The sequence below is a fragment of the Apteryx mantelli genome, chromosome 4 (assembly GCF_036417845.1).
Source record: "Apteryx mantelli isolate bAptMan1 chromosome 4, bAptMan1.hap1, whole genome shotgun sequence".
In the NCBI taxonomy this organism is placed as follows: Eukaryota; Metazoa; Chordata; class Aves; order Apterygiformes; family Apterygidae; genus Apteryx; species Apteryx mantelli.
The window spans coordinates 22,403,270-22,430,077 of NC_089981.1; the positions used below are offsets into that span (position 1 = coordinate 22,403,270).

The window sequence follows — 26,808 nt, forward strand, 5'->3', positions numbered from 1 at the left end:
TCCATAGAAGCTAAAGTTATAGTTAACCCAAGCAGAGGTTTCGCTGTCTGAGAAAACTTCTTGTTCTGGTTTGGATAAAGTTATGTTTCTCAATGTTTGACTTCCTTTTCTATACCACATCTATCTATAATTTTATTCTCTGGTCAGAACTACACTCTGTCGAGGTAGTGTAGGAGCGATGTGGGACTGGCAGCTTCTGCCTGTCTGTCTGTGACTGCTGGGCTGAAAATATCTGGGTTGTCGGGCTGAGCTTCTTTCCTCTGACCCTTGACTTAGCTTGGTGTCTGCTACTGCCAACCCAGAGAACCTGCTGAGGTTGGTGGGAGAGGTCCCACATGGCTGCACAGACACATTGCAACAGTCTCTGTCCTGAAATTCATTTATTTTCTTGGGTATTAAGTTTGCATTAAATTCCACCGTTTTGTTGTGGTGGACATCCTGGATTTAGTACGCCACCTGGTATCACAAGGCCTTTCTCTAGATTTCCTCCCTCTGCTGAAGGCTGTAGTGTTTATGTTTGAAAGCTCTATTTTTCCCCCTGTGGCATTTGAATTGCAATATACCCTGTGGACGTTTCAGTTTTGTCAGCTTGACTGTTATTAAGCTGTAATCATTTATCATCATTGGCAATGATTTTATGTCCTGTTTTTTTTTCCCCAGCAGGTATTGCAGAACATTTGTTGGTAAACTACTGTGAGCATGCAAAGACTTAAAATATATAATTCATAAAGTCATATTTATGTAGCAGTGCTTTACGATGGAGGGTTGTGCTGAGAAAGCATTTGAGGTGTTGGTTTATTTTTAGATGAGCCAGAACTCTCGGTTTCCATCTCATTTCAGGCACCAACATAGAATGATTGAGGATCTCCAGAAACCCAAAAGCTTTTCCCTCTAATGGCATGAGAGAGTGTGTAAATAAAACTGGCAAACATAAAAATGCAATAAGCTACAACTGTTTCATGAATTTATGACCTGAGGGGGCAGAGTAATAAAAAAAGTTATAAATTGGTGTCAGTCATGCTCCTTTATTAAGAGCTACTAAGCAATGTGTATAACGTGCAACACCAGAATGTGAGCGTAGCTGCCTGAATGTTTCCTCAGTTGGCGGGGTCTTGTTAAACTGAGAGATTTTGATTTTCATGCTCTCCATGTGTATGCGTGCACGCAGGTAGGGTTTTCATATCTGTGAGATAGCATGTATTTATCATGGCAGGGGGGAAAGAGCAATAGGTGATTTTAATTAATTTCCAAATCACTTCAGGCAGCATCGTGAAATCTCACGATCTGACATTTGGAGAGAGAATCATCTTGTCCGCCGTTTAGATATTTATATTAAATAATTTATTATTTAAATTTATATTAAAGTTGAGGCTTTTTGCTCAGGCTGCTCCCACAATCGCTGCGTAAAGTCGGCGTCTCAAAGGGCGACTTGGCCTGGCCGCCTGCTCTGGAATATGGATGAATTGACCCTTGGAGCTGGCTGTTTCTTTCCGCTGATGAGAGGGGGAGTCTGGACAGATGGATTGGAGCTGGGCTCCAGGCTGCCTTAACCCTGGGTGTCTGGGCTGCCATCGTGGTCAGGGGGAGTCTGCTCAATACCATTAATGGCATTTAGAGAGCTTTTCAGCTGATCAAAGGCAGGCTTGGACTATAGGAATACCATCAGATGAGCTGCATAGATCTCTAGATGCCATTAATAGCATTGACATTTAAAGTTCAGTGACCTTAGATGTCGAAAAGTTAGTTATCCAGATTTGGAGTTAGATGAAATATTCTCAACCTTTCAGTGTTGTAACCCCTAGTATGTGACAAAAGAAGATGGAATTTAATCCAGAAATCTTCTGCAGGTCCGATGTCGCACCAGTGGTCGTATGTCCAAAGGGCGACTTGTATGTGGCCCGTAGTGTAAACTCCTTGTTCGGACAGTCCCAGTGAGAATGATTTATACTCGTGTTTACTACATAGTCTTTGTGCTCGTGTGCCCAGATCCCCCAAACAGATAGAGCAAAACAAAATCGGAAAGCAAGGGCTTCTGGGGACTTTCCTCTCCGCGCGTGGCAGTGAAGCTGCTGATCGGAGATCTGTTTATCTAAATGTGTTTATCCCAAAGCAGCTGAAGTGCTTCCACAGCAGGTATTTGGTTGGTGATAAGAAAGGACTGAAGCGTTTCCTTTGGGGATAACAAGTGCAGAAAAAAAGATTATTTGAGGTGGCATGCATTACGGATGGCATGCTGCCCGTGCTTGGAAGTAGCTTGGGATACAGGCAATTGTATATAAATAGCATTAGTAAGAGTGCAGAAAAGCCTCAGATGTGCTTTTGCGTAGCAAAGCCTAATATAAATAAACAATCATTAGAAATTGCTAACATAAAACAAGGGAATAATCTTTGCTTTCTGTTTTATTCCCATGCAATTAAAATAGTTTTTGAGACCAGGCATTTGAACTATTAAAGTGAGAGATGATATTCCAGTCAAAATGGTAGTTGTGTTACAGGGGACTGCTTCCGTGGCGGTGTTATGCAATTGCCATGATAGTAAATACTTTGTTTGCCCATACAAATATTATTAACAATCTGTTAAAAAGAATCCATATAGGATTCAGAACCACTTTTTGCTCAGATTTCCGATGACTGTCAGTGAAAGATGAGTTTTGGGATGTGAAACCGCTTGTTATTAGCGTGTGATTATTGTTCGCAGGTCTGTTATCGATCGGGGGATCAATACAGCGAGTGGTAGATACCCTTCCTATGACAATTCACAATGCAAACCATTTATCGACGGGTATGTTTAAAAAAAGACTTTCTTTGAAAGCTGGTTGTGAGGCACAAATTTGGTCCTTCTCTCCATCTTGGTGAAAAGCTAAGCTTTGGAAATGGAAGGCTGTACTACATCTAAATTTATTTTGTATTTCATTACTAGTGTTGACTCTATGGGTGTACTTGGCTGTCCTACATGGAGCTATGTTTGCATTTGCATCTTGGATACCCTGGTTGGATTTTTTTTGGTGTAGGAAATAGTATTAAGACTGTGTGTTCGTTTTGCCTGTGAGCTCATATGGTAGCCAAGGGGGTAATTTACATCTTGCAGAGTAATAAATTTTCGTGGGAAAACGTGATTGTGTGGTTGGGGGGAAAGTGGAAATCAGAGATGAGGGGAGGGGAAAAAAAAAGAAATTGTGTTAGAGTGATCTGAAGCCATCTCTCATTGCACAATTTTCTTTTGTATGTGAGGCCATAGTACCCTGCCTTGTAGTACTCCAGAGGTTTTCTAGTTCATTTTACCCCCGATACTAAGCTCACGCTTTATACGTTCCTGCAGTTGATTGGTGCTGTGGAGTGTCAGGGTGATATGGACTGGAACACATCTTTAGCTGTACTGGAAGCTTTACTTAGTGGATACCCATGACAAGTCTTCTATGCCCATGACTCATACAGATAGGAGAGTCAGGCCGGAGCTGTGGCATGGACCTTTCTAGGTTTTAGGAGCTAAGATACTGCGTAAAAGTCCTATGGCTCCCCAAAACGTCCCTCCTGTGCCAGCTGGAGATGGGTTGATTCCTGAGCAGGGGGTGAGCTCCTTGAGGAGAGAATTGGGCATGGCAGGAATCGGTCCCAGTGTCTTGCGCTTTTTTGTGGAGGGACTCAGAGAATAGTGGGAAGGAGGGACAGACTGTGATGGGAAAGATTTGTGTGGCCTTCAGAGGACTCAGGTTACAGCAGCACCGGTGATGGGACCGAGGGAAGGCGATGCTGCGTTGCTGCCGTTCCCACTGACCCGCACCTCCAGCCCTCTGTCTACCAGCCGGCAGGGTTAAGGTACAGCATGTAGACTATACCTTGGCAAGAGAAGCAATTTCTCTTTGAAAAGATCTCCGTTGGGAAAAATCACCATAACTGCAGTGGATACATCAGCACAATTTGGGACCTAGGGGTTGGGTGCTCTTAAAATCAGCTTTGAGGTATAAAGAGCCAAACCTGTGGTAGTTAGAGAAATCCCCACCCCACCTCCCAGGACCGAAGTCAGGGACTTTTCTTCTGACCTACCTCAACTTCCAGAACTAGGTACAAACTGCTAGTGGGCCTTGTAAGAGAGTCCTTTTTTTGTTGTTACTGTTGTTCAGACTATTTTTAATCAAATACTGGTTTATATAGTCAATACTATTTTTTTTTTGAAAGCTTTTGTGAGGGAGGATATCAGCTTTTGCTGGTTGCTTTTCACAGTATCAGCAGTTTTCCTTTTTAGACACACAACTAATTTTGCATTTCAACTATTATATCTATGTTCGCTATGGAGGTTTCTATAGTAACCAGCCTCGACTATCTGCATACCTCTACGGGTGGATTATACATGCAATACTAAAATGTTTTTCCTTTTATTTTTGTGCAGACCGTGCCTGCTAGCATGTTTTAAAAAAACTTTTTTGAGTAATGTGAAAAAGAAAGACCATTTCTGTTGTCTTTGTACTCTTTAAGAAATCTGTTTATTAATCTTGAGAAGCATCATATAAATACTTAGTATTTCAATGCCTCTTAGTCTAAACCCTTCCAATGCCTTTAAGGGAGAGAAAAACATTAAAAATGTTAAATAATCTGGATTTTGTCCAGTGCAAGAAATCTGTGGTAGACCGGGGAACAGAGCTGGGGCCTCCTGAGTCCTCACTTGGTGCTCAGTGAACCACATTTTCTTTCAGTATTTCACCAAATAGTTTAAGCAAAGCTCTCTGGAGATGATCTTTCTCGAAATTAGTCTTTTGTGTTGAGTAAAAAACCAAATCTCACTACTTTATTTGCTTCTCTGTTTTCAATACTTAGTGTTACATATATGAAAATGGGTGACCAGAATTGAATCTAGAGCTCCAGATGTGGCCTTACGCCAGTGTATGCTGTCAAGTCATAGGAAGTGAATAATTTTCCAGACTGAGCAGCACAGGGACTCCAGAGCACATTCGGTTTTCTTCCATTTCTGTTTCTTTTTTAACAGGTTTAACTTCATTTAATGGATTGTGATTCCAGACCTCACGCATGTATTCCTTTTTACAACTGTATTGATTTTATTATGATCATCCCAGGTGGATTTAGAAGTGGCATTTGAGGAGCGGGTGAATAAGCTTTGATGCTTTCAATCTGGCAGGAGTTAAAACTAGAACCTGAAAAGAGGCATAATCTTTTCCTTGACTTATATTTATCCCTTTCCCTCTTCTAACTTAACGCATTTATTCTGCGTTTCAGTGAGTTGTCATTAACTCAGTGCTTTACTCATAATCCTTCAACTTGAATTAAGGTGTAGGCAAGTTTCCAAATTAGACACTTGTGGCATTGATAACCACCATCTTTAAGTACTCTGTGATCATGTTTAATCTTTTATCAGCACTGCTACCTTAAGTCCTCCTCACCTGTTACCTTTCGGCAAGTTTTTGCATCCTCGATGGTAGGACTTTGCTGGATGGGGCGGTTAAGTACGCTACGGAAGTGACTAATTAAAGCCAGGAGCAGTTAAACGCTTGATTAAGTGATTTGCTGGAGAAGGATGTGATTGAGCACATGTTTAAGTGTTTCACTGGATTCTGAGCCTGGGAAAGGAAAACCTTACTTTTAGATTGGGTGTATTAACTCATAAATGTTGTAGTTCTGTTCTTTTTTAACAGTAGTTGATAGATAACTGTAATTTAGAGGAGCAACTACTTTAGGAGAATGCTACTCGTAAAGCAGCAGGGATTAGCTGAATGCCTTTTTATTTACTTTCCCATTAGCAGGGTGTCAGTATGGTATTCTCTCTGTGGCAACTTCAGTTGTCCCCAAATTTGCTTTAGTTGTACGGGAATGGGACTTAATGGTTGAACTCAGTTGGGGAAGATTAATGAATTTCTTAAGGCTTAGGCTCTTGAGGCTATTTCCTAACCAGAGGCAGCTGAAAAAGCAGTATTTTATGTTTCCATTATTGATACTAAGAAAATTAATGCTTTTTTTGTGATATTTCTTTGCTCACATAGAGCCCCGAAGTCCTTTCTGTAGAATTTCTAGGGCTGATGAAAGTGCTCTTGGTATCTGTCAGGCTCGGGCAGTGGATGGCCCAACCTGAAGCGAGGCCTAGCCTGTAGGACAGCAACATCTGCAAGGCAGGAAGGCAACCATACGCGGTACTGAAGTGTGTTTCTTCGCACCCGGGACGACAGTGGCACAGATGGCAACGTGGCTATGAAGCCCGGGGTGTCAGGCTGACAGGCGGGACACGGGTCAGGATTGTAGCTCTCGGCTCCCGTGTCCGTGAAACGGCTGCTTGCCCTGTCACGCAGTTCCTGCGGTTCGGGGCCGTGCAAACACCGTATGACATCTATTTCGAAACCCTGTTCAGCACGATGTGCAGCACCACAGACCAGGAAAGGCAGGCAGCATGTTAATCGCTTTGTAAGAAAAAGTCCGATGTGACGCTGCGGGCCGGCTCCTTGGCCGTGGCCGATTAGCGTGGTGAGTTAAAGGGCAGTCGCGCTGAGTCACACGTAGCCTAGCCGCTCTTGTAGGAGTTTGGCGGCTGCTCATGTACGTGATGGCCCATATTGCAAGATGAGATTTTTGTTTTTGAAACTCATTTTTAAGCAAAATGAAAAGAAAATGGGATAACAAGGCCGAACAAGTAGTTTCATAGTGTTTTTAATTTTTAATCACTGTGTGCTGCTTATCTGCAGTGTTGAAGAGATCGGCACTTGAAATACTCTGTGCTTTACTCAGTTGTGTTCTTTTAAAGCACGTTCCTGTAAGTTATAGAGACACTAGTAAAACAGTTCAGCAGTGGACTGAAATGACATCAGAAAGAAATAAAATATTGACTAGAAAGAATATACAGCAGTGAATAGCTGTTGTTGTGAAGAAAGCCTTGAGCCTGGGAGTGGAGCAGCACCTGTTCGTGATGTGTTATTTAGGGGGCCGTTGTCTATGTGCTAGGTGGAGCTAGCACTCGTACTGCCGCGAGGCCCGACGTGTCCGAGGAAGCAACGCACCGGAGAGCCAATCTGCATGAGGTGGGAGGAGGATGTCCCGAATTATTCGTATACAGAGGAGCTTTGCAGACTGCAGGGTTGGTAGGTTTGCCTCTGTGCAAACCTGGGCATGTGCCCTGCTGCTGAAACCCCAAGCCTCGATGGGCTGCAGGCTTTCTGCCCTTACGCGTCTCTGCAAAGGCCACTTCAGGGGACTCCGCTGAGTCAAGCCGCCTGACGGTCATGGGGCCAAAGAGGCGTAGGTGGACCATGAGGCGGAAAGGGTGCGTTTTCATGCACCCAAGCTTTAAAAGGTTGCCTCAGCCCTGTAGTGGGAAAGCAGGGAGACTTTCCACAATGATCTAGAGGACCTGTAAGCCCAGTTCTCATTGATTTTTTGATGCAAATTGTGAGACAGCTCAAGTGCTCTGGCGTGATGACAACTGAGAATTTGCTGGTGACTGTCCAAATTCCATAAACAGGACTGAAAATCTGCGCCATGGCGGCAAGAGCAGAAGGCAGCACTAAAGAGGAGAAGGGAAGGCATGTGTGAGAAGAGCAGAAATGGAGTACCTTTACTCTGGTTCAAAAATGCATTTAAAATTTTATCTTTTTAAAGTGCTTTTTAAGTGCTGCATTGCTTCCAGTTTAGCTATTGATTGCATCAACACGAGAATCTGTTACTCATGGGCATATTCACACAACTATTCTGTATCAAAGCTCGAAAAATCTAGTGGCCTGGGTGTGTAGAGGTTAGTAGATGGAAGGTCTTACTCCAGAGTTGCCAAGGCAGAGAGAGGAGACACTGAACAGGATCCCTATGCCCATTGGAAATGACATATAGCCTTTATATGTACAATGGGTCTGAGAGAAGAGAAAGCTTTTGAATATGTTGCTGATTGCGTGGTAGACTTGTCTGAGTTTGCAACAAGCTTTGTCCTCATTGGTACAAACTTATTTTTGTTATTTTTGTAATATCATAAGTAGGTTAGGAGAACTGGGAAAATAACTCATTGATTGTTGTCCGTATCTATAACCCTTTTTTCTCTGAAAATAGGCTGATGCCAAACCAAGCAAAAAAAAAAAAAAATCAAATTCAAATCGTAAGTGAACATTAAAATTAGAGAGGAGAAGAGGAGGAGGCAGGGAGGACACACAAATGTCCATGATGTTGAGAAAGTTCCATCTAGCCGAGTACCCTATTTTTGGTCGTAGCTGCTCAGGGATGCTTAGAGAGAATATAAGAAAAAGAACAGATACAAAGGACACTTTTCCGAGCTCCTCCAATTAACTGTCTAAGGACTTTCTCTGCAGAGCTGGCATCCAAACTACCATTTTTAATAAATGCTAGAGCATCTCGTCCTCCTTGGATTTGTGTAATTCCTTTTTGAACCGGCTTATATTTTGGCATCCACAAAACTCTGTGGCAATGAATTCTAGGATTTAATTAAATGTTTTGTGAAAAGATACTTCCTTTTATTGGTTTTAAAGCTGCTGACCAAAATGACCTCTAGCTTTTTTAATCTCAGGAAAGAGGAATAGCCAATTCTATATTCCCCTTTCCCATCCCACTTAGGATTTAATGGACAGCTACTATTGCAGTCTCTTCCCCTCCCAGGAATGTGGTCCCTACTAACTGCAGTTTTTTTTTCAAATATTTTTTCAAGTTCTTTTTAAATTAATGCTTTATCACTTAGTTCCTAAAATGCCGTGGCTGGGATCGTGGCCCCGTGGGGTGAGGTGTTGCACGGGTTCTTCGCCTCTGCACCGCAGAGCTCTAGAGCCCAATTAGGCTGAGGGCAGCAAAGGGCTTAGGTCCCCGTTTACTACTCCGCTTAACTTTTCCGAATCAGAGGCACAAAGGGATTAACTTTTGTACCGCCCTCGCCTTTTTCGTTTGTTAAACTCCGGACCTCTGACTAGCAGCACAAGTGCGGCTTGTGGCGCGCTGAGCTGGTATGTGGTGTATCGGGTTGCGCCGTGTGGCTTTGGCTCTGCTGAAGAGCCCGTCCCCGCGACGGGACGGCTTCTGCGACTCCGGGTGTCCTGCGTGCCGGCCGGAGGCAGCGGTTCTGCGGTGCCCGCGTCCGGCCGGCCGGTTGTTTGCACGTGCCCGTACAGACAGCCGAGCCCCGCACGGGAGCGTGTGCTCCTCTCCGTTTCTCGTGCACAATTCCTGATTCGTTTGAGCCTGGCAGTGTACGTACATGCTCCATTTCCACCCCACCGATGTATCTAGCTGAAAGAAGCAACCTAAATCTGCCTTACATCACAAGAACGTTTGCTGCTATTACGAATGATGATAATGTTCCCAGCACAACTATTAACACCTTGCTGTTAATTTTCTGTTGGATCCCTTTATTCCATAGTGGAAGGGGGGAAGTGTTTTCATGCGAGAATAACGGTGTAGCAAGTGGGATTGAGAAAGCCCAACATCGTTTCCCCTTTACTTTAGAAAGGTGGAGCGCGTGGTGGGGAGAAAACCCTCGGACTAAACAAATTAGTTTAACTACAAAACAAAATAATCCAAAAGTAAGGTATGGCCAGTTACCACTGTATTTTTTTTTTTTTAAATATGAGAGGAATTATTTTTATCTAAAAGAGGAAGTTTGGTGGGTGGTTCCTAATCAGACACAATATGAGAAGCCTTGATTTAGATGCATTTTCTGTGCAGTAAAACCAATAAAGAAATACTGCTTAAAGACACCAACACCATTATCATGAACAACAAGGCAATTTCTCCTGCAGTATTTTAAGTGTGTAGCTGTAGCTTCAGAATTAATTCCTCCAACAACACGCATATATCCGGGGCTGTTTGGGATTACTTTGTTTACAATATTGTAAGATCAATTCTAAATGTATGCACTGAAGTCTGAATAATTTATTTTCTAGTCCATTAGAACAATTTGGAGGATCTAATTCCGGAGGCCACTCTGCTGCCAAGAGAGAGAGCGTGTACATGTATCTCTCAGGGAGACAGACTGAATCTATGCTTTTAGAGTAAGCCAGCAGCTTTACTACTTGACCCTGGTATATAAATGCCAATAAGCAATTTGTTGTGAGTGGAATAAACCACTCCTTCCATGCCCAATTGCAAAGATCAATTCTTGCAAAGGACCTGCTGCTCCTGTCTTTGCACGCAGTATTTTACACCTGAGGCGCAGACCTGCTAAACGGCCTGTCCCGGATTTACACTGGGGTCTGTCCTGGAACAGACAGCGAACTGGGATCTCCTCAGTCCTAGGGCTGCGAAACTGTCCCCTCTGCTGTCCCAGTGCTTTGCCCTTAAAATGGAAGATTTTACAAAGATGCAACACTTACCAACAGAAAAAATTGCTAAAAGAAGCAGCGTTGTGTTTCAGGTGTTGCCTTGAGGTGCCTTGCTGGCAAGGGAGTGGAGTATCAGCAGTAATTAGGCAAATAATGTGCTAAATCTTTCAAAATGGAATAGAAAATGCTGTTGTCGGTAGCCTAGCATCTTCGGGGTTTTTTGGTTTTTAAAAGTTGCCAGGCTTGCACTCACCATGCAAAATCAGGTTAGAGCTACAGTCTTCTTGCTGATGTTTTGTTTTAATGTTTAGTGTCTCTTTTCACCGTGACCCTTAAGCATTACCTTAAGTAGGAGTTTGAGTACTGTTATGTTCATTCAGCCTAGACCTAAGGGTGGGCTTGGTCCTTGGTGGAAGTGGAGCTTTGGAGAGCAGCTGAGAATGGCTTTAAGGGCAGCCGCTGGCTCCAGGGACACGCGTGACTGGTTAGTGGTTTGGCTCAGGGGCAGCGAAGGGGGACGGCTTGGTGTGGGAGAGGGGAATGGGCTGAAGCGAGGTGGAGCAGCCCTCAGTTGCAGTTGTTTCCTAAGCAGCACTTTGTGCAATGCATTAGTTTGCGCCAGTTGGCTTAATGCTCGGAGGATCCCTTTGCCTGTTTCAGGTCTTGGTTAATCAACCTAAGGAAGAGGTGCGCGTTAGCTCTTCAAAAACAGAAAGATAACGAGCTGAGAGAGAGCTTGATGTATTTTAGAGTATCTCTGTGTACAGCGTGGTGAGATACTCCTGCTGACAAACTGACCCGAAATACGCAGCCCTGGTCTAAATGGGTACAACCACAGTCCCCGTGTTTTGCAAGAACCGTCGTCTGGTTTTGTGATGTTTTGTACCACCAGTGAATTCCCTGTTTCTGCAGACGTGAATGACTTTGGTGGGGGGACGGGGAGTGGAGTCCAACATCCTAAGAGCAGTGATATCTCAAGCATTATGTTTTGTACGTCATAAAGAAATGAGTAGGCAATGGAGGAGCAGGCAAAGCGAGCCTTGCCTTTCCCCCGTGAGACTCGCCTCCCGGAGCACAAACAGTCCTCGTAGGTGGGCATGTCTGTCAAAGCAGGGTGGCAACACCTAGTGCCTGAAAGGCGATGAAACAAACTCCCTTTTACTGGAGCTATTGAAATGCTTCATAACACAGAATTGAAGATAATAGCTAACTGTATTGCAAATGGATGCCTCTGCTGCTCCTGGGCATCTGCGCTCATTAGGCCTAATTGGGCCATTTTTGTGGCCTTGCTGTACCTGGGGCTCAGAGGTTGATCCTGAGGCAGGATGTGGACCAATCTATGGAGGCAAAAAGATGGCAATGCTTTCCATCTCCTTCCTCAGCCAGTCTGGCATTGTTCCTTGGAGCGTATTTCAGTGGTCTGACCAGTTCAGGTTTAATTTTGGTATCTGCCGCCTCTCCTTGGATGCTGCTCTGGAGTCCAGCAGACCTTCAGAATTTGATACCCTTTTCAGATGCAACCTTTTTTGCCTTGGCCCATGTTGATTGCTTTTGTTCACACCATCTCAGGTACACTAAACAATTTTCTGTGGGTTAATTTCTTTAGATATTCTTGCCCCTTCTCTCCTCTAGTTACTTTTCTGTCATTTTAGACCATTTTAAAGATTGTGGTCCGTAAATGTGTGTAGAGGGGAGGTATTTCCAGTGTTATGTGGTCATGGCCTGGACTGTCTCTTTTTGGTACTTATGGAGGGTACTTTGTGAGAGGGTGAAGATGGAGATATAGGATGCCTGTATATGAACAGGCTCCTTAATAAGATAATTTGAGTCCTAGGGTCTTGGAGCCTGCTTTCTCTGAGTGGAGCCATGTAGTCTGATGCAGCTGAGGTACATTACAACGAGGTATAGCTTGACTCCTTACTTTTGAGCAAAATAGACTGGTTTGTAACTGGGGACCAGTCCCACCTTGAGACACAGCCTTCTTTTTTGTCCCTTTTTGAAGGGGAATTCAGTCCTGTGCAGAGGAAACCTTAGCAATTAGTACTAAGTAATTGCCTTTGCTTTTGTGTTTCTCTTTGGTGTTTCATTTCTGAGGATTAACTTTGCCCCAGGATTAGCTCTGTCTTTTCCCTTTTCTGGTTTGTGAGCTGCCTTATGTTCATCCACTTTATGCAGACATTTAATTGATATGCTCCTATGTCTGACTTACTACTCTATGAACACAATTTCTTTCCTAGCCTTTAATTGATTTGGATAATAAAGGGCAATTATAAAACTCAATAAAAATTGGTTATTTTAAAGGGAGAGCAGGAAAAAAAGAAACCTAAGTGATAGTCTGCCATGTGACTGTGTAATAATGCAAAATCCCCTTTGGTTTAATTCTATTTAATTGCTCAGCTTTACTCAGATTGTTACAATTCTGCAGGCTTTCTCTCAATTATAAGCAGCAGGCTGATAAATGTTTGCATTTTTTAAAAGTTCCTTGCGTATGCAACAATTGTGAAGTTTTTGGTTTTGTGGTGGCTGCGCTGCAGTGTTCCCTTCTCCTTGCTTGCACGTCTGAGGAGCATGAACTTCTGTTCTCCTCTCAAACCTTTCCTAAACCAGCCAGGTTCTCTTCTGAGGGCTGAATTATCAAACCAGTAGGCCACATTAGGAGTAAACATCTACTCTTTCTTGCAATGTTGGGGGGAGGAATCTCCCTCCCTCCCTCTCTGGCCCCTCTACACTATAAATGAGCTCTCACTGACAAGGAAGTCTTAACCTTGGACAGGAACCAACTAAGAGGAGGTGCTGGGTGTCCTCCTAGGGGATTCTCTAGCAAGAGTTGGGTATGGCATGTGCCAGGGATGGGAGACGGAGTAGTGGGATCAGAAGAACGTGAGGTCCAGACTGCTTCAGCCCTTCTGGGCAGCTCTCTGAGGTACCTAAACATGGCACTGGTTCTTTCAGTGCCTTTGAGATCTGAATCATTGGGAATTTCTCCCTTATTCAGTGTGTGCTTTTCCACTAGCAAAGAAGAGACCTGGTATTTGAAACTGTGGCTTGAATTTGGGAAATTTGGATCTTTCTCTTGAGTGTAGTATCTTACTATGTGGGTCTGTGCATGAGTTCCCCCTCTGTAAAACGATAAAATAATGTTTCTTTTCCTCCTCTGTTGTCTGTTCTACCTAGTGCTGTAGGGAAAGGATCAACTCTTATGCTGGATTTGCCCCAGCAGAGCCTTTGTACCACCGCAAAATCAATAGTGATTAATATCTGGGGTTGCTTGGATACAATGACTGAGTTGCTTTGTTTCTCTTTATTTTCCCAGTTGGGAGGCTGTGGAATCCTTGGAGTAGGCATCTGGCTGGCTGTTACCCAAGGCAACTTTGCTACCCTCTCCTCTTCTTTCCCATCCCTGTCGGCTGCCAACCTACTGATCGTCACGGGGACTTTTGTCATGATCATCGGCTTCGTGGGCTGCATAGGTGCCATCAAAGAAAACAAGTGCCTCCTGCTGAGTGTAAGTATTAAGCTGCTATGCTTCTGCAGTACGTGTTGTCTCAAGGTGCTGGTGCTATTCCAATGCATGTTACAGAGCTCTGTATTTCAGCAGAAGTTGCCTATTTGACATGGAAGAGATGTGAGTCATGTTTGAGTCAGTCTTTGATGGCTCTCAGGAGCTGCTAGATCATTCCTGATCATACTTTTAACTTGTTCTTGGAGGATGAAACCTTTCAGAAGGGAAGGGTTGGTGGTTGTATGGCTTTCCTTGAGCTCTTCAGAGAAGGAGAGATTCGTGAAGACACCTTTTGCAATGTACCCTTCATTTGCTGTTTACTCAGCTTTAGTAGCTATTTCCTCTAAATGTCTACTCTGGTGGGACTGATGGTGTGAAGTCCTGGGCAGAAAGATCAGTGCAGATATGAAACACTGTGAAGAGACAAGCTCATTTTGGCTTCAGCTGGAAATAAAGTGATTTGGACTTGGCAACATTGGTTTTGCCAATCATTAACTCTCAAAAGACTGAGATGTCAGGAAGCAAAGGTCGCAGCATAAGGAGACTGCTGTGAAATGAAAGATTAATAAGGTGCCAGCTGTCCATGATTTAACTGAGGCTTGAGCCATTTATCCACTGCATTTTATCAAAATGTAATTTGATGCTGCTCAAAGTTGGACTGGCTTTGCAGTAGTGAGTGCTGCTTGTGGTTGGTGTTAGTGTGTATTTTGTGTCCTGTTCGGCTGAAGAACAGGAAGTGAGTTGCTTTGCTGTTCAAGTCCAGCATTTCACGAGGTTCAGCAAATCTTGGCATAAAGTGAAGCTGGGGTTTAGTTCTTTGAGCTGGCAATTCCTCTGTCACGTTATAAGGCTGTAGTTCAGGCTGAAAAGGCTGTTGCTCGCCCTGTTTCTAATACTCGTTTTGCTCCTCTGGGATCTTAAGTGTGAGATGAGGCACACAGCCCCCAAGGAAGATTCACCCTGTAAAAATCTTTGACTGTGAGATCCAAGCTTGAAAAAGATAGAGGACTCTTTCCAGGCCTCTGCCGTAATCGTTTGTTTCTGGTGTTTTTTAACCAATAGAAGTCAGGACTAGTACATTTCTCTGGCAGATGGGTGCTTTGGGACTAAAATGAGCAACATGAATTAGAAAATAAGGCAATTCTGTGAAGGGAAGTTTACCTTCAGACAGTGGAAGTCATAATCTGAGGCTGAAAGTCTCGAGCAGTTTTAACAGCCTTATATAAAGACCCACTTTCTGGAGGAAGGAACTGGCCACCTTTGTATTACTGGATTACAGATTCAGTGCCAGTGCAGCAGGAGCCCCCAGAGTGCTGAGTCTAGTGGTATAGCTTGTATGTGCAAAATTAATCACCCGTTTTGGGCTTTTTGATCAATGGCCTAGCTCAGACATGACCAGCAATGACCTCTGTCTTCTAATGTGTCAGGATCAGGTCAAGATGGGGCAGTTTGTCCTCAGCACAGGATGAGTTTCTGACTTCTTTCCCTAACAGTGTGGCCCTCACCACTTTAGGAATTCTCTGTATTGGGAAGCTTGTTCTGATTTTGTACCAGCATTTAACCCTGTTCATCTGTCCTTCCACTTGTGTACCCTAGCTAGTCAGTGTGGCCTCCATTTTATTCGATGTTCTTCATTTCAAATGTGAATTAAACTAGATCTGGTTACAACTACTTTAATTCTGAATAAGCCTAACTATAGAGAGTTGAAATACAGTTTCATTAGTGTACTTTGAATTCAAGCTTTTTGTTTAGTCCAGAATAGCTTTTCTCAGTATGCGTTAGCTCTTACTTCCCTTCAGTTAAATACCAATGAGATTTTGGGGCTTTTATGAGTTCTTCTATCAAGTCTATCTCCAGTCTGTTTGCGAGGGAAATGGATAGTGGTAGCAACTTCCATTTCTGGGAGCAGAGCTTTATCATGTAGGTTTGTTCTTAGTCCTCCTTCACCCAGATCTGGAGTGTTCTTGTGTGGCTCAAGATTGCTGGTCCTCCTTGGCTTGTGTTTGAAATGGTGCTTAGAAGTTCAAGGCAGAAACATTTGGCTTTGGCCCACTCCCATTTTTCTAGGTAATGTAGATAGCAAAATAAATGCTCAAATGAAAGAACTTGCTGAATATCACAGGCTCTGCTTTATGTGGTTGCCGCATCAGCTCATCCTTTTTTTGTTTCGCAGGTGTTCCCAAGAGTGTGTTCTGCCAAAATGAATAGAATCTCTGTAGTGGTATCGTAGATAGCTAAATTAACGCATGCCCCTTGCCCCTAAATAATCTGCTTTTTTTTGTTAAACATCTCTGAGCATGCCCCTCCTCTCCGGCTTTGTAAGGGGACCGTTTCATTGCAACTGGGATGTGATAGGATATGCCGTCCAGGAGAAAGCTACCAAGTATTGGTAACGTTGTGTGTGTTTATGACTCGCACTGTGTTTAACAGTCATCGCAGGATTGAGTCCTTACACTCCTTTCTGTATCTCTCAGGCCACCACTTAACATCTAGCTTTGTTCCTGGTAATAGCTAAGCCTGCTTTTTGAACTGGATTCATATGATTTCTGTCTCCGGAAGTTACTACTGCAAATGCGCCAGCATGTCGTGGAGTAGGTTGTCCTGCCATTTGTGATGTCGCTGCCATTTTTTTTATGCAATGCTTGGTTATGCTAACTCTTCCTTTTTCCTAAAACCATGATTCCTTTTTCTCAAGTAAAGCATACAATAGTTCAAAGGATTTAGGTACCCCTCTCCCATTTAATTTCAGTGAGATTTGGTTTCCTTCTTTCCTGTGGCTCCTTTTGGAAATAGGAGCTGTGATAGTACAGGGACAGAGAAACTGAGGTTTGGCCAGACAGGTATGTTTAGGGTGGGCTAATGGAGGTTTTTGGTAGTATTTGATGCACTACTCGCTGGATAATTTGATTCTCTAATTTGCCCTCTGATACTTGGCCATCCCCAGTACTAGACCAATAAGGAGGCCGGCACTGAACAAGCATGAGGAACTGGGAAGGATGGAGCTGGACAAGGTCTGCAGGCAGTTGGAATAGATCTGTGATGGGCTTAAAACAATGAAAAGCTCTTAACTGAGTGCTAAAATGAAGAAAAGAAGTAAAAGCTAGGATGTTACGTCCCTTGTTTTAGAAGTAGTCTGTATGATATAGTCTGATGAAGTGAGACTTGGAAGGGACAAAAAGAAAAGGGAGTGGCATAAACCAAGCTGGAGGAGCATCCAGGGCTGCTACCGTGCTGTGGTAGTAGTTACTCATGGTATCACCTATGCATGCAAGATTAGACGTTGCTCCCCTCAGTAGAACGTTTGTGTATCTCTGAGTAGCAGGTTTCATTTAGTTCCCTTGGTTCTCTGCTTGGTGCGGTGTGTGAGAAAGTCAGGGATGTTAAATATAACCGTAAACAGCAATAAAGATGATGTGCCTGTCATCAGAGTCTCCAGATGCTCTGTCCGTACTGCATGCCTGTCATCTCCTGCTCTGAAATTATGCCCTCGATCTCCTTTAAGACTCTCATGACAGTGCAAACGTAGGGACCATATGGACATGCCTGATGTATCCAAGAACAATTTGGAGCTCCAGCTGCCGTTATCTCCTGTAGTGCGCCCTGTCCTACTGCTAGGATGGCAGCAGTCTTTAAACCTGCAAGGACCGGAAAGGCAATTTTCCAGTGGAACGGCACTGAGTACAGCTCCAGCACCTCCTGTTCTGCATCCTGTTCAGCAAAAGAAAGAGGAAAGGATGTAGCAGTTGGGAGGGTGTTTGAGTGCTGCTAGAGTTGGCAGGGGTGGTTTGGAGGAATAAGTTGGAAATCCTGCAAGTACAAGAGGTGTAGGACAGTATCGGAGGTCGTAAGATGGATTAGGGAGGGAGCAGGGGAAGAAAAACTACCAGCACGACCCAGCTGTGTGGGCAGGGCCGAAGCGTGCATGGTGTTGCACATAGCAGAGCTGTCTGTGTGACGTTGCCTTATGAATGGTGCTGCTGGTCTGCGGCGTGATAAGGGATGAAATTTCCTTAAGGAGTCTGCTGGAGTGAAGGAGAAATGAGCAGGATCGAGGAGACATTTCTGTCTATTTGTATTACGTACAGTAGGTTGCGGAGCAGATGAGACTCTGATCCTGAACCTTTGTGTTCTCCACACTGATGTTTATATTATGGTTGTCAGAGCAAAACCATAAGCTCTTTGGTGTTAGGCTGCTCTGATGCTAGATATGAATGATAATACTTTCTTGCCCCTGGCATTTGCTAGGCATGTTAAATGGAAAGAGGACAGGTGAAGTGTCTTAAGTAGGAGAGGACAGAGGGAGAAGTCAAAGGCAGAAGTAAACTTTGCTTTTGTAAATGAGATTTTTGCATAGCTGGATGTAATAGTGAGGAATGATCCATATTAACACTAAAAAAGGTATTCAGGTGGTCTAAAGGTGCACAGTTTTACTAACTTGAATGGACTTAGCTGGTGTCCACTAAGTAAGGAGCTGGCGGATATTCTTTATTCAGTGGCAGTGTATAGCCAGGACAGTGCCTCAGTAATCCCTTAGGAAAGAGGCTTATTGCTTTTTCTCTGCTTAGAGGAACAGAATACTATGAGAATCTAAAACAGAGCATGGAAAAAAGTAATTAAAGTAAACCTCAACCCTCCTATGTGTTCTGCAGAAATGTGCAGATGGGGTGAATTGCCCTGCTGTCATTTTAGGAGCTCACTGAACAAAAAAATGGATATTTACAATGATCCTTATTTGCTCCAGCTACAATATGAAGGAAGATAAACTCTTCCATCATTAGATTTCCCTCAGGAAATCAGAGGAACCAGCATTTCTTGAGATAAGTATACAGCCTGGTGTATATAATCTCACATCTCAATGCAGACGCAAGCTGATGGGTGAAGCAGGCGAACAATGCTTTTTTTACTTCAGTAAGATTCCTTTGACATTTCTGCTATTCTGGTTGCTGAGGATCGTATAACAGAAGTGCCTTTCCTACAAGCTCTCCTGTAATTAGAAAATGGCAGCTTAAATCTGATGGGTTGGGTCACTGCCCTGAAGTGGTGCCAGAGGTAATAAGCTGAGTCTGACTTGAGAAAGTTAGTTTATTGACTTCCATTGATTTCTGTAGGTATTTGATCATGCCCTACAGGATCACCTCACTGTACTGCAAACCTCTATAGGTTATCTTGCAACAAAATTAGGAATCCATCTTTGCTTCCTTTTGCAAATGTGTCTTATAGTTTCAAGGTCCATCAGAGACATTAGCAATATCCACCATCTTCACGTGGACTGGGAATTTTAGCGAAGACTGTTTAGTTTAGTCTAACCCCATTGCAATGCATATGCATTTCAACTGAGGCAGTTCCTTGCAGGAGATGAGGCACCAGCTTGTACCACTCTAGCGCAACCAGTTGTGACGATTCGATCCTAGTAGTGATATCCCCTGCAGGCAGCCACCGTATGTATGTGCATGAGCATGGGCCGTTGCTCTATGCTAAAGAATATCAAGCTTGATTTAAGTCCTTTCATCCCTTTCATGCTCAGATGTTGGCCTGGCTGATCCTTAAGTGACTGCGTAAAGATTGTGCTTTAGGCTAACCGCAAAGATGGGTGCTTAAGGAGCTGGACTGCCTGAATTCTATCTGTGTTTTTCATATATGTTCAGCAGAGATCTATATTTGTATGCTTGCACTGTAAAGGGCCATTATTCCATGGATAATCCAGGTCAAAAATCCCAGCTCTGGGTGTTAAATCATGATGGATTATATTATTTATTGTTTGTATTACAGTGTTCCCTGCAGGCAGCCCATGAGAACAGGACACTTGTGCGCTCATTCATTGTAAGAGGCAGTCCCTGCCCAGTAGAGCTTACCATCAAAATAGATAAGACAAATGGAAAATGTTATTATCCTCATTAGACAGATGGGGAGCTGAAGTGATTTGCTTAGGTTGCACTGGGAGATGGTGGGAGAGCTATGAAGCCGACCCAAACTGTCCGAATCCCAGCTCGGTGCCTTTGCCCATTGGTCACTGTGTACTACAATGACCCCTAACAAGTATTTAGTCTGTGTTTTCAAAATAATAATAATAATAATTTTGATTTCTCTCTTTGTATATATTGCATCTTAGTGATGAATAAATATCCCAAAGCAAAGTTAGCCCTCAGTTTTTATCTTGTTGAAAGTGCCTAATTGGCACAATTAGCCAGTTACCATGAGCTCTGCTGCAAGCTGTCTCTGTTAAGCTAATCAGTCTAATTGCAAAGTTACCTTCAGTTAAATGTGAAGCAGGGATTCAGAGAAGCTGTGAGAAAGAGCATATGAACAAGGTGTAATGAAAAATTTTTTTTTTTGGGGGGGGGGGGGGGGGGAAGAACTTGCTGTTTGTCCAGGAATTAGTCAGTGGTAAAAAACAGTATCAGGCCCTCCATGATGGAAGAACTTTAAATGTCTGCTTGGTCATCAGAGCATGTGTGTGTAGGCATCATGTCTGAAGACACTTGTGTCTTAAATAATAACCCATGTCCTGAAAAGAGATAAGGTTCATAGACGATTCTTTATCTCATCATCTGCTTTCGTGCCATTTTTTTCCCTCGGGATTTGGTACAAAGCACATGTTCTTCTGCTCCTGTTTGGGATGTGCTAAGTGGCCAATAGGCTTATCAAAAGAGGTAGAGAAAGGAGTCTGCTCGTGTAGTGACAACCTGAAATGGCCTTAAGTTGACATATGTGGCTCTCCATCACCTCTTGTCCATACAGGGATATACCGGAAAGGGCTAGGACTAGACAAAATGCTGATGAACCAAAGCAGCTGTCGTCTTGGGTAGCACCAAATCTGGGTATGTCCTATCAGATCAAGGATCAGAAAAGTAAGAAGATGGCTTAGATCCATCCTGTTTCCCCTGACTCCTGATTTGTGGATAAGCCTGAATATTTTGGAGAAAAGCTGCAAGAATGACTTATGAGAAGGGGAAAGAAAAGAATCATTAACAGACAGATCTATGTGTTTGGCTTCATTTAAATGAGAACCTCATGTTAATAAGTGAGGAGTCCTGCACAGGTGATGGTGTGAATAAGATCAGAATGAAACCGTGATGATATTAGGTCAGGACTGGCTGTGGAAAGACCTGATATTAATATATGTATCTGAATGACTTATCCGGACATCAAAAGGCTCCTATTTATGGAATAGTCCAGGGGGAAATTGAGTGCCCCGACGTTTTGTACTCGGCTGCTGAGAGTTTTCTGGACTTCAGCCAGCTCATCTGTAAGTGAAATAGCAATAAAGAAAATGAGGAAGAAGTTAATGAGTGAGAAGAAAAGGAGAATAAAAAACCCACTGTTTTCGAGAGTGTCGCTGCATCCAGTCAGAGAGCTGACAGCTGAAACTCTGTTGATGACAGGGAATTTATTTCCAAGCAGCTAAATGGGAAAGAAATAGCCCGTGAATGACTTCATCTCAGTAATTTTATGCTCCAGACCAAACAGTAGATTCTGGTTCCAGCTTAGCACATGAGCGTGCGTCTTTTAGCGGTCTGAGTGGCAAAATTGGGGAGATGCTGGCTGCATGCAAACCAGCAGGCAGCCGCTGCAAAGACCGGGAAGGTGAAGGAGACGCAGACGGGTCAGTGACCGCACACCCAGCCTGAGGTGTTGCATATCAGATGTAACCCTTCTCTGTGTAGTACTGAGTTGCACGTGAAAGCCTGAACTCGCTGCCCGCTCGACAGCAAGTACTGTGGACCGAGCTCTCCTTTATTAGTGAGAATCTGCTCCTGTTGCCTTTCAGTTTTAGCTACCTCTGCTTGGCTGGTACGCGAGCTCGTGAACAGATGGGACCGGGCTGAGTCCTCTTCTTCCTCTCTGCTTTTCTTAATCCCTGGTATCGGGCTACTCGGAGAACCTGGGAATGGAGGAAAGGAAGACTAAACCTGCCTCCCTCCTGTTTTTAGACTCAAGCCTAGGCTTGATATGCAGGAAGGGCTTACCTCACAGGGTAGTGTTTATTTTTCTAATATAGACTGATGCAATACCATTAGTGCCCGATATGCTTCGAATATCCACGTTTCTCTCTTGTTTTGCTCCGATGCTGCTTTATGGCAGTCAAACACCGTAACACGTACAGGAGTCAGTGGAGCTCTACTAACTTCTAGCGGTTGAAGGCTCAACCCCTACGTCTGAATGACTGTCAGTGTTTCTGAGCTCCTAACTCCTGCTTGATTAATTGGGGTAATCTGTTAACTAGTAGTTGTTAGCAGGGTGTGAACAATGTCTGCTTCTAAAACGCTCTGTGCCGGGGTCGCCTGGACGATGTGGTAGGCAACCGAGCACTCCCATTTCCAAAGTGAATGACGGATAACCTGTATGCTCCTCGCCAGCGTGAACAGCCGCATGGCCTTTGAGCGTGGCGTTGGATTTATTTTCCTAACAATAAAAGTCTCTCCTCGGATAGTAATCCACGGCCTTTGCAAAGCAGCATGTATGTTTATACTTCCAATCATTTATTTGCTATTCTAGGCATCTTAACACTGCTTCTTAAATTAAAGGGCAGCATTGGCATTTTTCTTTAAGGACTGGAATTACCTAAACCTCAGGGGAAAAAAATCTAGCTTTGGCGCTAGAGAAGCAGAGGCTAGTTTGTGCGAGTTAGCATCCTTCTGTGATGCCTACGGACGGGGTAGGAAGAGCTTCTGTGATGCTACAGACATCTCAGTTTGCTACAGGAGGACATAAGCAGCCAAAAGGCAGAATTAGGTAAGCCCTACTGGCTTGTCCGTTCATTTTTTAAGCAGCCCTGAGGGCCGCTCGCCCCGATGGTGTCCGGGCGGCTGGGGCCGCTTTGCCCGACAGCCAGACGTGCAGGGTGAGCGCGGTGGGAGGTCAGCCCTGCCGGCTCGGCCGCGTGCTGGGCCACCGCTTGGCGGCTGCTCCGCTCCCATGGCACTGAGCTGTCCCGACGCGCTTCATGCCGGAGCTCCAGCCGGCAAGAAATATCCTGGGAGGGGGTGTTCAGGGGGCAAGCACCACTTAGCAGACACATAGGTAATGTTAAGTCTGCCTAAAAGGTGACACTGACTGGGGACTAATTAAGTTTGTGTGTCTTTGTTACGGATGGAGAATAGCGGATTAACCCCAGGCCAGAGCCTTATAGCTCTATTTGCCATTTCCACGAGCTGTGTCCGGAGCAATTGCTGTGTTATTAATGGAGAGGTGTAGGGACTTGTAAGAGCCAGTCTGATGTTTTAGTTCATGCTAAGCCGCCCTTTACTTCACAGGTAGGCTGAGTTTCTGTCTTGACTATGTAGGATGAAGATTTACACCCGATCACGTCATCCCTCTGCGTTATGTTTGCCGAAGAGACGTGGTAGCCCTCAGAGGGCGTCGAAGGCCAGTGAGATATTGATGTTAAGCAATCATATTCTGTGGCCCCGTTAAATGGGCCTGTACCAAACCTGCTGTTGTGTTGGGACACTGCTACCTGACTGATATTTGATGATACTTCATTGATTTTTGAGTCAGTTTTTGCCAAAGTTGGAAAATGCCTGGAAATGCCACAAAATACCAATTAAAAGCCTGTGATATATAGTATGGGAATCTACACTCTCTCAGCTCACGCTCACTAGAGCAATAAGACTGGATGATGCCAATTGAAAGCAATAGTGAGTCTAAAATGAAACTCCATTAATCTATATTAAAACTGCATATGTTCTATATCTTCCCAGAAATAATTACTGCAGGTTTCTCTCAGCCTTATTGATCAGCAGGAGTATCTGCACATTCATAAAAAATACAGTCTAAACATAAACCGAGCTGTACTGTATATCCAGCAGGCGCAGAGCATGCGAATCCTTGTCACAGCCGCGATGGATTAACTATTAAGGCTTTCGGAGAATAATAGCTGATGAACCAAATTTAGATACATGCTGTTTTCATAATGGAGTTTCTGCTCATAAGTTTGCTCGTATACATTACTGCCTTTTTACAGTTTATGAGCAAACTTATCATTTTTATGCTGCACAAAAATGATCAGGAGGCTAAGGAGATTTACTTCCAAGGAGATGTTAAGCGAGCTAAATATGCGCAGCGTGGCTGAGAGAGGGCTCAGGTGGGACATAAGTCTGCAAATATTTGAAGAGCCTAAATACTGCGAGCAGAAAGGAATTACGCAGGGCGCCAGGAAGGAGCAATGGCTTGCAACTGCCAAAAGGAGATTTTAAGCTGAATGGCAGCAAAAACTTCGCAAGTGAGACGTTGAATCCACTCTGAAGGAAACTGGTGGGAACAAGCTGCCCTTTCTCCCACATTGTAAAGTTCATATCCGAGATCAATACACTGGGATTTTCTTGACTGTAGTCCTGGTTACTGCTACTGTCTGGCCGCTGTCCTGTCATTTCCCGTTCCTTGCCCTGGCTTTTCTGTACAAATTTTGCAAGCTGAAGGAGGAGTCATTTCTAGGATGCAAGTACAATTCCCGTCACACTTTTTCCTTCTGTTCTTCCCTCCTTGCTCAGCTGCTTGGAAAAGAAAATCAAAGAAAAATTAAAGAACTGAGTGAGCCTTTCATAATGTTCCTGCTCCCTATTAATACATCAACTCAAGATGCCTTCTGGGAACTATGTGAAATCAAACTTCTTATGAGACTTAGTGGTATATTAAACACTTTTGCTTTCAAAAGTGGAAAAAAGCCTCTTTTTTTTGAGTGCTGATAAAATCTCTCCCACATCAGATTGCATTCTGTGGAAGTCATGTACAAGTATGTCATGAAAAAGCTATTCTGGAAAGCTTTCTAAAATGCTGGGGGATGATTTTTCTGATGTGGTGCTTAGAAAGCCAGAGTCAATGTTGTCAAGTGTTGGTGCCTAAAAGTAGGTATGTAAAGCCCTATTTAGGGGCAGTTGTTCTCCAGCATCTGCAGAAGGCAGTGTGATTCTTGCATTGCTTTTGACCTTTTATAGGTGCTTGATTTTTCATGTATAACTTGCAATAAATGCGGCAGTAGTTTGTGGTATTCAGGACCCCTTTAGGTGCCCAGCTTTGTGCGTCTAAGCTGTGCTCTGCTTTGGCTTGGTTAGGCAGCGGATGCTACACTTCTGTAGGGACCACCACGGGTTTTGACAATCCCAACCATAATAATGTGGCAGTTGCAATGGGGCTGACAGATATTATTTCAGTATAAAGAATATAATTTATGAGAAAAGTAACAGGAAAATTATAGAGCATGTTAAATGCAAGGAAAGGTCTTCATTTATGAGCAGCTTATTAACGTGTGACTGTTGTAAAGTCTCTGAAGTTCTTTTGGCCTTAATGGAGCTCTCTGAATTTGCAGGTAAAGGTTTGACTGCATTTATTCAAAAAAAGGGAGAGTTCAAATACTGTTTACACTTCTGGTATTAAAGATAAGATGCTATCCCTGCAGAGAAGGTTACATGCAGCATGTGATATAATTGTTGATACTACTTCTATTCATATCAAAATATAATCTAAAAACCAATAAAGAATTTTTTTTTTTAAGATTGGGCCCAAAGCACTGTAACCCAATCTGATAATCTTCCTTTAACTAAAAAATAAAGGACCTTCTCCTTTTGATGACAACAGCACAGACCTTCCATATGTATGGAGAGGCTGCGCTTTAATATGTGCCATCGTTTTATTTAAAAATAAAAAGATAAATGTAATAAATGGGTAGCTATGGGCCATAGCAAGACCGAGGTTCCCTTACCTTCCTTGAAACTGGGAAAGAATAACACCTGCTTCCAGAATTAGATGAGATGACACCTGGAATACTGTGCCCGGTTTGGGGCTCCCCAGTACAAGATCTACACTGACATACTGGGAAGAGTCCAGCGGAGAGCCACTGGGATGGTTATAGGGCTGAAGCACATGATATGCAAGGAGAAGCTGAGGGAGCTGGGGTTATTCTGCCTTAAAAAATGAAGGGCAGGAGGAGAATTTATTCCTGTCTTCAACTACTTTAAGATAGAGTATAGAGAAAATGGAGCCAGACCTTTCTGAAAGGTGCGCAGGGACAGGGCGAGAGATAACAGACACAAGTTGCAACAAGGGAAATTCCAGTGGATTGAAGGAATATTTTTGTTATCATGAAGGTGGTCAAATATTGGAAAAGGGTGCCCAGAGATTCTCCATCCTTGGAGATACCCAGAACTTGACTGGGCATGGCCCAGAGCAGCATTATCTAGTTGACCATGCTTTGAGCAAGGCATTGGACCAGATGATAGCCAGAGATCATTTACAAACTGTGTTATTCAGTGATGCCAAGACATTCACCTTTCAGCAGCCAGCACAGGACTCTTCTTGAAGACCAAACTTACATACATACACTTTAGGACCTGGCAGACAAGTGAAATCCCTCCCAGGCTATGCTGTTAAACTGTTGTTGGAAGACCAAAAATTTTAGCCCAATATGAAGTCTCTGTAATTTCTGCTACCTGAGGTGCTTATTAATTAGGAAGTGAAACTTAGTAATGAAATTAAAGCTGATGAGTGAGGACTTGGTAATCCAGCCTATTAAAAAGGCAAAACCCTTGATTGTATAAAACTTGCAGTTGGTGTAAGGGGAAAGACTGCCTGTAAATCTCTTTTCCCCTTCATCCTGGGAACTGCTGCAGGCCAACACCACTTAGCTTGCTGGAGCAGTTTCACAGGAGCAACCTACCATACTCATGTGTCTAATCTCATGTTGTCAGAGAAGAAGAAAACTCTCTCCCTTGCAAACGAATTAACAGTGCTGGCACTAGATAGTGGAGCACAGCACGTGCTGGCTGCTGGAGCATTTGTCCAGTTTCTTAGGTAGGTTATACCAGCTTATAGGCTGTTTGGGCTAAACAAAGTATTTGCTAAGCCATGATTTTAAAGCTCTTGGTGAATGTGTGACTATTCCAGATAGACTAGACTACTGCTTTGGGGTCGTCTTAGTACTTTCCTCCTCTTTGTCAGAGAGGATCTGACTACTACTTGCAGAGAAACTTCTGTCTCCTGACACCTAAGGAAGAAGGCCTGGCACCCTGAGATCCTACTGTCCCCCTGTGCTATAGAGACTCCCGTCAAACTAAAAGCAATACCTTA

At 43.7% G+C, this 26,808-nt stretch overlaps 1 protein-coding gene across 13 annotated transcripts in view; it reads left to right on the forward strand.

The window, feature by feature from the left end:
• Positions 1-26,808, forward strand: part of TSPAN4 (tetraspanin 4) — a 448,984-nt gene that overhangs the window by 365,107 nt on the left and 57,069 nt on the right. For all 13 annotated transcript variants that reach the window (XR_010884057.1, XM_067295983.1, XM_067295981.1 and 10 more), the window contains one exon: positions 13,558-13,749. Coding sequence is in view for 12 of the 13 variants with exons in the window: in XM_067295983.1 (XP_067152084.1) it covers positions 13,558-13,749 (192 nt within the window). In the remaining variant the exon portion in view is untranslated. The remainder of the gene's footprint in view (positions 1-13,557; positions 13,750-26,808) is intronic.